Genomic DNA, 13,253 nt, shown 5'->3' with positions numbered 1-13,253 from the left:
TGTGAAACATCTTGGACCAGTGCCTTCCACTCGTGGCTGTAATCACAGACTGCAGTACAATCATCAATGCCCTCAAACTCAGCCCCAACAGCAGACACATTGGTCAGCCATGTTTTTCCATCTATAGAACAAGTTACAGACTAAGAAGACAGGTTTTCACATTTTATTATACAAGCTCCGACATTTTCCAACATATTTAATGTTCATGGAAGTGATTTAACTGGTGACAGGTGAACACAAACCTGTCTTTGTTTCTCCTGCATTCTCTGGCATAATTCAGTAAAAGCCAGACAGGGTTCTGAATCTTATGACTCTAAGTGAGTTAATACTTGCCTTTTGTCAAACACAGAAAGCACTTTGTGATCTTTGTCTTCAAAGGGGCTATATAAATAAAATTTTACTTACTTTACTTACTTTGCCTGCAGCCATGCCACAGACTCCACCCCACCACACAGACCTATATCTTTTTCTCACAGGTGCATTTTACTAACTGTTTATTGAGTATTCATATTTGTTTTCTTAACCTTCCTCTTGTGTTAGCTTTCTGTTATCATCTCTTATGTTAACGGGTCGGTTTTGATCCGTGTATTAAATCAGCTATAAAATACACTAAAAACAATAAGTTATCATCCAATTTGTTTCTCATCTCTTGGTTACCTTGTTAGGTTTCCTTATCCATGAAAATGTTGGTTTTAATACTTTTGGTGTGGGCCTCTGGGTCTCTTTTGTCACTATACCCCTCGATTTCAATTAATAAAAATAGTAAAATTAACCTCAAGAGAATCATATTAATAAATAACATGTTTTTGTGTTACCTGACTATTACTGAGGGGTATAGGACACATCTCTTAAATAAATCTGTTTTATTGATTTTTTCATTTTAATATTAATAACTAAAATGACATCTATGGTGTTACGGGTCAATTTTGACCCATAGATATTTACATCAAGAAAAGACAAAAAAATGTTTTTTTTCAGCAGTAGACCTTTAATATAAACTGAAAACAAAGAAAAGTCCACTCCTCCTTTGTTTTGGTTATAGTCGTGGGTAATTGTGGGCTTTTTATCACTTCCTGATGATACAGCTACGCCCTTGTGAAGTTTCCTTTGTGAAGTTCTTGTCCGAGGTCATATCTGGTTAAAAAAAATAAAATAAAATATCACAGCTGATATTGTGAACCTACAGTCCAGTGGTCATATCGAGGACCACACATTTTCATTGGTTCTTCTCAGGGATGCCACTCGCAGCTTTGACTGTGAAAATCTGTACATTCCAGGCATAGTTGGTTTTTGCATCACAGGCTTCCCAGATTTTTCTGCTGAATTTCCCTGGCTTACTGGGTATGTATTGCCGGAAGGGGCATTTTCCTCGAAAAGTGGACAAGACGTTCATCCACTGTCACCTCTGGACCTGGGATGAAGATCAACGGAAGAAGCTGCACCCATCTCTCCCAGACATCGCTGATGGGAGCAAGCTTGTCAGACCTCGGTCTGGTCTCTCTGTTGTCAAATCTGAGGACTTTTGAATCAAAATGATATCAAATGTGTGAAGTGACATCGTTGCCCAGAAAATATTTCTGCCTGTCGAAGCATCCCATAGACTCATCAAGAATAGTGGTCTCATTGCAGCATCTGTACACTCCAGCAAGAAGAACAACAATGAAAGCATCCAGGTATTCTTCATCAATATCTTTCCACATGTCGCCATGGACCTTTTTTCCTTCGAGGTTTATCATAGTAATGATGCTTCTTTTTAGTGACAATGGCATAAATTGCTCAAAACATCTCTTGATGTCACTGACTTTGGTCAGAGCAAACCTTTTGATTCCAGGGGTCATTTTGATGACATTTGCAGCAGCTGCCCTGCTATGTACATCATGAGGTACAGAGCTCCGAAAGATCGTACCATTTTTGGACTTGAATCTTTCAGCAGGAGTAGCTTCAGCACCAGCGACCTCCTCCTCTGATCAGATGTGTCTGTGTCTTCTGGATGATACTCCACATTGTCTTCCTCCTTAGAAACCTGCCGATCTGAATCGCTATGCTGTTCTGTGTCCTCTCCTTCATTTTCACCAAAAATATGATCCAGAACTTGGCTCACTGTGAATCTTCTTCTCATTTTTGTATGCTGCAAATTGTAAATGTGCACTCTCGAAGTCAAATGGCCACTCAAATGAGTGAATTCACCTCACATGTGTTGACATGCCCGTCTTTATTTTGTTTTGTTTTTGTGCAGGTATACTGTACGGGAAAAACACGCAAAATAAGAATCCCCTAAAGCTCACATGATTAGGAGAGGAGCTGGCTGTCAGTGGGTCAGCTGACAGTGCACTTATGATTTCAGTTTTGGCTTTAATTGTTGCTTTATACTCATATTATTATAACTGGGTTGAAACCGACCCTAACAACACAAAGGTCATAATTTCATCCCTCTTTCCAGAATACTCTGATTTTGCAACGTTAAGAGTGACATGCAATATTTTTCTTTTTCTGTTGCTTGTAGAACTGGATCATCTTAACTCAACAGAGGTTTCAGCGACTACACAATGATCCACGACTTTCACCTTTACCAGCAAGAAACGCTTTGACAAATTGTTTCTACTGGTCGATCTTCTGTTTTTGTTTCTTGGTCTTTTTTTAACAAAATTTAAAAAAAAAAAAAAAACCACACACACACACACACACACACACGCACACACACACACACACACAAAGCATTCATTTTTACTCATGTTGCAGTTTCTATTTCAGTAGTTTCTGCTTTTATTTATTTATTTTTATATTTATTCAATATTATGTTTTTTGTCAGATTTTTAACATTAAGCTACTTGAAACAAAAACTGTAAAAATGAGCAATCAACACTGTGCTCCGTATCAAAGATGTGTGTAGTAAATGTCATCAGCTTTTCACCTGAAACTCTATAAAACTTTTAACATTTTGTAAGTTCTCTGTGTCATACTGAACTTCCTGAAAGAAAGTTTCCATGTAGTCCTGAAGATTTACTCCATATAGATGAGTTCCTTTGCACACATTAAGATAACAGACTATGTTCTGTGAGCATGGCAGGTTATTTTAGCTCGATATTCCAGGCTTACAGTGTGTCCGTCTAAAAACATGCAGACTGCTGTCATTCTCACTGTACTGCTGATAAACACATTTTGAAAGGTAAATAAATTTCACAAAATCAACCTGGTTGTGTGCATCTTGGCTTATTTCAGATTTCCACCACAAATCTTTTAGAAAACGTGATCGGATGGAAGCTTTTAATTATCTGATTGTAAAGAATTGGAACACAAGAATGAAAATCATTTAAACAGTTCACACATGTACATATACATAGAGTAGATGCACTGTCACCACTACAGCTGTGCTCTCAGGTTCATGTAAACACAGCACACAGGTGGGATGTGCAGCACGAGTGCTCTCTGCTCCTCACAGAGGTGATGGTGATGATTCCTGATGGTGGTGATAATGAGGAACTCTTTCACAATCACTGATTTATAAAGTGTTGATTACTCTGATTCTAATGTTTGGTAAGGTGTGTTAAAAGCCAGTTTTCAATGTATTATCAACTAAACTCTGATGTATATCTCTGTCCAGTAAGCTTTTACTCTGTTTAGAATACTTTGATACTTTTGAATATAAACAGAATAATGATATAATTTTTAGTTTTATTTTAATAAACGACTAAAACATTGTCAGTGAAACAAAGTAACACTTAGCTCAACAGGTGGACACCTCCTGACAGACACCAACTAAACAATCACCGTCACCACCAACTAAATTTTGACAAATTTTTTCTTTCTTTCTCTTTTTGTGTGTGCCTTTCCAGAAAAAATAAAAAATAAACAAAATAAAATGTAAAGAAATGTGCTAAAGCTTGACAAACAACTGTTGCACTGAAGCATTCAGAAAATATTAATTGCACATTGCAGTTTTTGTGTCAGTACTTTGTGCAGTTTATTTTTTTCCCCCAATTTTTAAAGATTTCATTGATCTTTGTGGTGAAAAAAATGATGGAAAAAAATGATGGTTATTGTGTGCCAACACATATTGGCACACAATATGTGTTGTCCCTGAGTTGATGCGGCACATGTGTTAAAAACATCATGTGTTGAGAGTGAGGGGGGACTAACCGAAGCACCCCGTGCCTTGATATTAAGTTGAAACCACTGCATTCGTGTGGATTTGTCTCTTTCTTGCCGAGTGAGACCGCTAGATGGCACTACAGCGTCAGTGCGCAGGACATTTCCTTGTTTCCACTTATCGCCAAAACTTGCTCGCTGTGTTTGAGGAAAACTTGCAACACTGCTCTGTGATTTAGTGGAGAAAGTATGTTTTACTTTCATTTTAAGGATTAAAGCGTGTTTTGAAAGACAAAAATCTTAATGCTGTCGCGCAGTTAACTTACTTTGTACTGCTGCACATGTAACTCAGTAACACTGTATTGTAGGCCGACATAACAGATGTCATGTTTTCACAGACTGAGAATGTAATTACAACATTTCAGTGTCTTTAGTTGTAATTTAGTTGTTTTTCTTTTTGTTGTTGGTGTTTTGTTTGTTTGCTTGTTTTTTAGAATAAGTTAATAAAATACGGTAAATATGCTGAAAAATGAGATCCTTGTTTTGTTTGAAGTCAGGTTTGGACGTCATGTCACTCAGCAGGTGTAACATTCAGTCGTGTATCAATAACCTGTCACAGAAATATACGATTGATACACAATGTGTCTCCTGTCTTACAACATTTCAGTGTTAGACAGGAGACACTTTTTATTCTGGTTGTTTGTATTTTTTCTACAATTTGTGCTGAAACATTATTCATGGTTATGTAACATTTTAATGTCTCGCTTCCCAGAATTTAATAAGTTAGTTAAACATGTTTTCCTGGGTCTGATTCCACCATCTGACTGTCGCCCTTCTGAAGTTTACATATTCTCCAGGATTTGCGTGGGTTCCCCAGTTTCTTCCCACAGTCCAGATACATGCAGTTAGTAGGGATAACTTAACTCGTGACTCTAAATAATAATAATAATAATAATAATAATAATAATAATAATAAAGGCCGCACGTGTGTATGTGAGTGTGAATGGTTTTCTGTGTGTGTTGGTCCTGTGCCAGGATAGGAACCTCTCCGGGGGGTACCCCGCCTTTCGCTTTATGTCAGCTGGGTTACGACTGCGACTACTAACACTGAGCAGTGCTGATTTTCTGACAATGGAATATTTCTAACATTTTGAGTTATTTTCCAGTGTTAGAAAATCAGCATTGCTCAGTGTTAGTCATTGTTAATCTTCAAAACTGACTAGGTTACATTTAAAAATATAACACTGTCAAAAGTGTTCATTTAACACTCAGTGGAGTGAACCCATATAGACATTCTCTAATGTTAATTTAACACTGGAGATTTTGCTGTGTGGGGAGTGGCTACAGCGCATGCGGCAGTTTCCTGCGATCTGCCAGATTGGCGTCAACCATCGACTGTACCATTATAATAAAAGGGGAGCAAAATGGCGACACGTGCCTTTATATCGCACTTTAAAGTGATAATTCTCGATTATTTTTGTTATTTTTCTCACTATATGATCTTGTTCACATGTATTATCTTATGATTCTTTTTAGCTAACTTGTTAAACGTTTATATGCATCAGACCAGCTGACAGTTTACCCGTAACTGTAGTAGCTGAGCCCAGAGCCAGACAAAGAGTCAGCCTGAATGAATGAAGTTTTTATGAAATGTCCTGTTTTGGAGTTTTGCTTTATGTTGTTGCTGTTTTTATTTCTGGAGCCTTTGAAAAGGGTGAGAAGACACTGCATGTTAATGATTATAATATATGAGTTTGACGTTTTTATACAGTAAAAAGTAATTTATTTTGTTCCCTTATAAGGAAATGACTCGTTTCAGTTGTGGTGGTGGGAGAGGTCGATAAGGTGAAGTAACCATTTTGATAATGTTGTGATACAGGTACACCCACAGGCAGCATACAAGAGTGTTTTCTGTGGGTGTAGCTGAGTATTTAGGCGTAACTATCATCAGGGGTGTGTGGATGATCTGCAGGAAAGGCACTTCAGCTATTGTTCTGTGAATTATTTATATCAATTCTCATTTCAAATAAGTCAATACAATAATTTATAGTTTGAAAATATAATAACTATATTATTAAAAAGATATTTTAGATGAACATAAAAAAAACGTAAAATTTAGTTTTTTTTCTCTGCACTTACGATTCCAGGGTTCTGGCTTTAGCTACTTTGTAATCACTTTTTACTCAAGAAACATCAATTGCTGGGAACTCAAATTGTATAAAAAGCTACCAGGCTCACTGTTAAGGACAAAACAACAGTCCTCATCACTCAGGAGTTCCTATTTCTCCACCCTGATCAAGGTGTGCCTGCTGATATTTAAAAAAAAGAAAAAGGCATCTGATGGGGTCTCAATGAAGGGTGAGTCAGTCAGAAATTCCATGTAACACTGAGCAGATACTCCAAGTCATTGCAAAAGCTTATGGAAGAATAACAGAAAAAAGCAAAAATGGAAAAAGAATATCTTAGGAAAAATAAATGCAAGCAGAAGAAAAAGAAAGTGAAATCTGCCCAAAAAAATTGAAAAATAACGCTGAAGATTCTGAGACAATGAATGACGAAAACCTTTGCATTGACTGTATAAAGTCATTTGGTAACTCAAAGGCAAAAGAAGTTTGGGTAAAATTTACCCTGTGCAGTCTTTGGGCCCACCAAGCCTGCACTCCAGAGCTACCAACATTCATCTGCCAACATTGTGAATCTGATTAGGAATATACATGCACACTGCCATTGGTTTTTTTGATACAGATAATATATAACAACATTGTGTGTGTTTGGTGTTGAGCTTTAACAACACACCAAACCACACCCTGAACCTGCTGGTCCACTCATCCCCTGCAGCCATGCCACAGAACACACCCAACCACAAAGACCTATATCTTTTTCGGACAGGTGCATTGTACCTGTTTGTACCTGTCATTGAACTGTTTATTGAGTATTTGTGTTTGTTCTCTTAAGCTAATTTACACACCCACACACAGCAGAGAGCATTTGGGTTATGTTTAGTCACAAAGAGAGTTCTTTTATTCCAATAAACCAGCAGTCCCCAACCTTTTTTGCACCACAGACTGGTTTAATGTCAGACAATATTTTCACTGACCAGCCTTTAAGGTGTTGTGGATAAATACAACAAAATAAAATGATACGACCAAGACTAAAACTGTGGTATTTTTTTAATTACTTTATTAGTAGCGTCCTCCTGAAATGCGCCAACAACATTGAGAGCAACATCCTCCTCTCTGCCCTTTAATGGTCTCTGGTATTTCTTTCAAAATAAGACACACAACTACAACACAGGAAAAGACCCAGGGAAACAGAGTTAATGATAAAAACCCTGAAAACCATAAATTTCACACCTGAGCCTCAACTCTCGTGGCCCAGTACCAAACGTGGCCCGGGGGTTTGGGACTGCTGCAATAAACCACTCTTTGAAGCATGTCCTCTGGTGTGGGCTCAGTTTTTTTGTTTCTTTTGTTTAATTGTTACAATTCTCCCCAGCATTTGTTACAACCCACCTGGGTATTAGGGTACATTGTAACAAATTTAATGTTAACACACGAGGTCTTTTCTTGCAGGGCTTTGAATAGATCCCATTTATTGGAAATAAAAGTGGGTATTTTGTGTAAAAGTTTGAGAGCTTCAGGTGCTAAACCAAAAAGTCCTGTCAATGATCTCACTGAGAGGGTTCAGGCCTATGCAGAACAGCAGCAGGGACAGCATCTCCTTGATCCTGCACTTGATTGTGACTTGTGCTTGTGCTATGGGCTTAAAGTAGTGTTGTACGCCACATCCCCAGTGAGCTCCCGATGAAGGCTCTTAGGATCCTGTTGATCTTATACAATTATAAGCATTCCAGGATCTATGTGTGTGGCATCGAGTCTTAGGCCTTCTTGTAGTCAATCCAGGCAGTGCACAGGCTGGTCAGTCGGGAGACTGCTCTGTCTACCAGGGGTTGGTGTTTCGCTCCTCTGGTATTCCTGCCTTTCTGTGCCCCGCTCAAGTTTTGAGCCATGTGCCTGTTCATCTTAGCCGCTATGATGCCTGACAGGGGCTTCCGTGTGGTACAGATTATTGGCCAGTAGTTAGATGGGACTGTCCCTTCTGGGGGTCTTTGGGAATTAGGGCTGTCCGGCCTTCAGTAAGCCATACTGGGTGTCTACCACTGAGAGTACAACTTGGATGGTTCTGTGGAGAACAGCTGGTTTATTCTCCTGCCTTCAATCTCTCGGGTATACTTCTTCAAACGGCTGGCCAAGGCTGTGATTCTTTGCTTGGCAGTTTCCAAGGCCTCAGGTATGGACAGTTTGCTGTACTTTTTAGGCACCTTCTTCATTTGACCTTTCTGACACTCTGATAGTTGGCTTACCTCCCTCTGTACTACCTTGATCTTGGCCTCTAGCCTCCTTCTCCATGGAGGGTACTGCTCCTTGTGGTTGTTCAACTTGTAGCCAAGCATCTCACTGATCACTGCTGCTATAGTGTAGATCAGCTAGTTAGTTTTGGTAATAGTCACAGTGGGCATTTTCCATAGTACTGCATTCATATCATCAAGTCGATCCTCATAGGGTACTTCAAGTAGTCTTGGTAACCGTCTATGGAGGATCCAGGTTTCAAGTTTCATCATGATCCTATGTTTCAGGTCAGTTCCTCTCACACTCAACGATCCTTACATCACACTTGGGGCTTGGTACCCAATCTCGGGTGGGGGTGATGATATCTCCTCCCTGACCTGTCATCCTGGCTCTTCCTTGCAGCAGTAGCATTCCAATAGCACCCGATTTTCAGCCTGTCAGTGTGTTTGGCAAATCAAGCATATAAACTGTTTTGGGGTTTTTTTGTATTATCTGATGCGTATGGACCAATGCTGATGTGAATGCTGATTGCAGATTGCAGCTTTTTCACAAGGTGCTGGCTTTGATCCTTTCTTTAATTTGATATTGTATTTGTTTGAGCAGAATGTAAGTGTGAGTGTGGAGGCAAAAAAAAAAAAAAGGTTGTTAATTGCAGGAATAATGATAGCTAACGGTACTAGACTTGTGTCAGTAAGGATTGCACTTGAACTTGAATAGAATATTTAAAGTGGCTCACACCTTGATCTTTATCTCCTACAGCTCTAACAGCAGTGATACAAACACAGCAGACTGTGCTGGCAGCAGTGGGAGAAGATGCTGAATTCAGCTGTCAGCTCTTGGAGACTAAAGATGTCCTTCAGGTCACATGGCAGAAAATCTCACATGATGTGGAGACAAATGTTGCCACCTACAGCAAGTACTTTGGTGAGAGAGTGAATGATGGCTTTACAAATAAAGTTGAGTTTAAACATACTGGACTACAGAACTGCTCCATAGTCATCAAGAATGTGACGGAGCAGGATGAAGGATGCTATCGCTGTCTGTTTAACACTTATCCTGAAGGCTCCTTCATTGGTACACCCTGCCTCCAAGTCTATGGTAAGAACTTTTACCTTCTTTAACCAATAACAAGTTCTTCAAACAAACATAGCAGACATAAATGCTTTCGCAGCTGGTGTGTTTGTAAGAACATGTTGATGATATTTCCTGATCCTTCACAGAGCTGCATGAACCTGTTGTTGATGTCAGAGAGTCAAACTCTACTGAAGAGTGGGTTGTTTCCTGTTCAGCCACTGGTCGACCTGCTCCCACTGTAACACTCAGTGTCTCACAACAAGACCTCAACTTCTCACAGTACAACACTGTCAGTGTGTCCAACACCAACGCTACATTCACTGTCACCACTACAGCTGTGCTCTCAGGTTCATGTAAACACAGCACACAGGTGGGATGTGCAGCACGAGTGCTCTCTGCTCCTCACAGAGAGGTGACTGTGACGACTCCAGATGATGATGATGATGGTGAGAAACTCTTTCAAAGTCATTGATTTATAAATTAATGAATACCCTGTGATTCAAATGTTTGGGTTCCTTCTTCCAGGTTTGGATGAGAAATCTAATCACATAAATTTCGGTATGTTAGAATTTACACTTTTTAAAGCCAGTTTTTCTTTTCCATCTGTTGATATTTAAAATGTAATACCCCTTCTTTGTCCATAGGATCCAGGACTTTAGTCATTCTATCCTCTGCTGTGTTGTTGTTTGCCTGTGTTGCTGCGCTCATCTCTGTCTGGCTTAGAAAGAAATCTCAGAGCAGGTAATCCTCTTAAACAGCATTGCTTTTTGTCTTTTTGTTCAGCTGATAAATATTTGTGCAGATGTAACTGTTCTTGAATCTTACAGTCAGTCACATCGGCCGGTTGAGATGAATGACATGGCTACCTGAAGCTACAATGAGAGATACTCAGGAGTAAGTCAGGCTTGATGCATCATTCTGCACCTACAAAGTTATAAACCCAGTTATGAAAAATTTGGAATGCTGTTAAATATGAATAAAAGTATAAAGCAGTAATTAGAACATTTTATAAACCTATCACAATAGAATGTTGAAAGTATATCAAATTGATGAAATGTAAATCTAATGAAATAATGAAATTTTTAGCTTATTTTGGATTTGGTGTCTCTAAACGCATCTCAAAAACGTTGCCACAGGACACCAAAAGTTCAAAATGAAAGAAACAACTGGAAGAACATTTTACAACTAACTAGATTAACTTTCAAAATGCTAGTAGTATAAAATGAGGATTTTAAAGAGACAGGGTTTGTCAGAAAATGGCCAGAGGTTGACTTTTAAGATTGTGAACTTGGAGAATAATGTAATAAAACATACAATGGAAAGTTAAAATTAAAAATATGTTGTGACATTTGGAATTTTCTGACTTACCTCCAGAGCTCCTTTTTATTATTTTACTTCCTTTGTAAACTAATGTAAACTGCATGTCAACCAAACTGATGCATATATCTTTCCACTAAGCTATTACTTTATTTAGAATACTTAGATTCTGTAATATTGACAGAGCAATGATATAATGTTGTTTTTATTATATTTTAAAGGACTAAAACATCTTCAGGTAAACAACGTGACAGTCAGCACAAAAAGCGAATGCCTGCTGACACCACATGATGATCTGGGGCCTTCATTTGCACTCATCCAAGTGACTTCTTCACTTGGATGAGTGACGAAACGTTTCTCCCACAAAACGCTACGTCCAGATGAACAGAATCAACTTTTGGAGATTCATTTCCAATAGCATCAAAACTGCAGTTTGACAGATTTTTGCTTACTTTGCTTACTTACTTATTGTGTTTACTTTTTGCTTTTTTATCAAGAAGAGTGTATTTTCTAAAACAATGGTGCTAATTTGACAAATAACTGAACTAAAGTTGCACTAAAGAAAATGGTAATTGTTACAGGGAAATTGCAGCTTTTATATCATCACTTTGTGCTATATATTTATAGCATGTTTATTTTATTTATTTTTTCACCAGTTTTTAATGTTGTTATACCTTTTTATATTTGGAAACACGAGACCATGTTGTCCCTTAACAAAACAGCACTGAAGTTCTGTTTACAAAGCGCTAAAATGTGTTGCACTGAAATATTTGTAAACCATTAAATAATATTATTGTCCTGTACATTTCAATTTTCTTGTACTTGGTGCTGTTTATTTTTTACACTGTTTTTTAAATATTTGAAAGAAAAATTGAAAATGCAAGAAAATAAAAATGTACTATAAAAAGTAATGTTTTGTTGTCATTTTATGAATATTTATATTTTCAATTTGACTTACTTTAAATGACTTTAAATGAAAGTCAGCAGGAGTGACTAACATGAAACATTTTTCAGTACCTTTGGCTGATTGATATAATTTCTTTTGTTGCTGGAATTGATATGATTGATACCAACAACCAAATTTAAATAATTCCCAACAGATTTTCAGCTAAAATTGAATAACATGGCCCCTGAGGGTGCCTTTTTATTCATGATAAAAATGCTGAGGTGTTGAGGAGAACAGATTTGAAGTTTATTACTAAAAGGACTAAGCATTTGTTAAGTCAGTGTAAAACCTTTGGATTTCTTTTGTTTTTTGTTTGAATAAAAGACATAAGAATCCAAATGTGTTTTAAGTAGACTGTAGGGCAACACCCAGCGTAAAATGCTAATATGCATATGGAATAAATTTAATGCTCTATATACTCCATGGAGCTTGGAAAGAAAGCGACTGGACCTCTTTAAGTTTCTTGAAGAGGTTTCACCTTGCATCTTAGAGGCTTCTTCAGTTCACTGGATGAGAGGTGAAACCTCTTTACAAAACTTAAAGAAGCCCAGTTGCTACCATGATATCATGACCTTGATGACTGAGAACCTACACAGACACTGACATATATAATTACAACAGTTAAAACTGTTGTAAAACTGTGTTCTCTACAACCTTGCCCGGAACAGGATTACCAGGGACCTGTAGCAGGGAGGGTGCTCGAGGGAGAACACCTGTTGACCTGGGTTAGCCCATGGGGCCTGGCCAGGCAGAGCATGAAGAGGAGACATTGGCTTGACCTCCTGTAGACCCACCAACCACAAGGAGCGCTGTAGGGGTCAGGTGCAGTGTGTGACACGTGGTGGCAAAGGGCGGAGACCCTGGCAAACCGATCTCCGGCTACTGGGACAAATGACTGGGACATGGAACGTCACCTCTCTTGTGGGGAAAGTGCCTGAACTAGTACATGAGGTTGAGAGCTTCTGTCTAGATATAGCCAGGCTCACCTTAATGCATGGCTTAAGTTCTGGAAGCAGTCCCCTGGAGTAAGGCTGGACTATGTCCCAGTCTGGAGTTGCTGTTGGTGAGAGGTGGTGGGCCCCAGGTATCTTGGTACCCATTGGCTTGCTGCCTGTAAGTTGGAGTTTTTCCCGTTAGACAAGAGGGTTTGTTCCCTGCACCTCCGGGTCGGGGAACGGGTCATGACTGTTGTCTAGCTTACCCGCTAAAAGGCAGTTCAGAATACCCAGCCTTCTTGGAGTCCCAGGGTGGGGTGCTCAAGGGTGCTCCAGCTGGAAACTTTGTCATCCTACTGGAAGACTTCAACACTCATGTGGGCAATGACAGTGAGACCTGGAGGGGTGTGACTGGGAGGAACGGCATGCCTGATCTGATCTGAATCAAATGACAATTTGTCCATAACAAATACCGCTTGCAAACAAAATGTCCTTGAGCGCATGTGGAACCAGGAAGCCCCCGGCCATAGACTGATGATTGATTTT

General features: G+C 38.9%; 1 protein-coding gene across 1 annotated transcript; it reads left to right on the top strand.

Moving 5' to 3' along the window:
* Positions 1-5,685: 5,685 nt before the first annotated feature.
* Positions 5,686-11,714, top strand: LOC116323097 (OX-2 membrane glycoprotein-like). The gene is made up of 7 exons (XM_031743361.2): positions 5,686-5,800; positions 9,195-9,533; positions 9,656-9,955; positions 10,035-10,067; positions 10,154-10,250; positions 10,337-10,403; positions 11,048-11,714. Exons 1-6 carry the CDS (start codon positions 5,737-5,739, stop codon positions 10,377-10,379), a joined length of 876 nt encoding a protein of 291 aa, XP_031599221.2. The 5' UTR covers positions 5,686-5,736; the 3' UTR covers positions 10,380-10,403; positions 11,048-11,714.
* The last annotated feature ends 1,539 nt before the right edge of the window (positions 11,715-13,253 follow it).

Source organism: Oreochromis aureus, linkage group 23 (assembly GCF_013358895.1).
Source record: "Oreochromis aureus strain Israel breed Guangdong linkage group 23, ZZ_aureus, whole genome shotgun sequence".
NCBI classification, from domain to species: domain Eukaryota; kingdom Metazoa; phylum Chordata; class Actinopteri; order Cichliformes; family Cichlidae; genus Oreochromis; species Oreochromis aureus.
This window is presented reverse-complemented; position numbering and strand designations above follow the sequence as displayed.

What these genes read in the sequence shown, in the direction of transcription:
- LOC116323097 (XM_031743361.2), top strand. Translation starts at nt 5,737, where the DNA reads ATGTCCTGTTTTGGAGTTTTGCTTTATGTTGTTGCTGTTTTTATTTCT. An exon ending in TTCTGGAGCCTTTGAAAAGG is followed by an intron (nt 5,801 to 9,194) that starts GTGAGAAGACAC and finishes TATCTCCTACAG; the next exon opens with CTCTAACAGCAGTGATACAA. An exon ending in ACCCTGCCTCCAAGTCTATG is followed by an intron (nt 9,534 to 9,655) that starts GTAAGAACTTTT and finishes GATCCTTCACAG; the next exon opens with AGCTGCATGAACCTGTTGTT.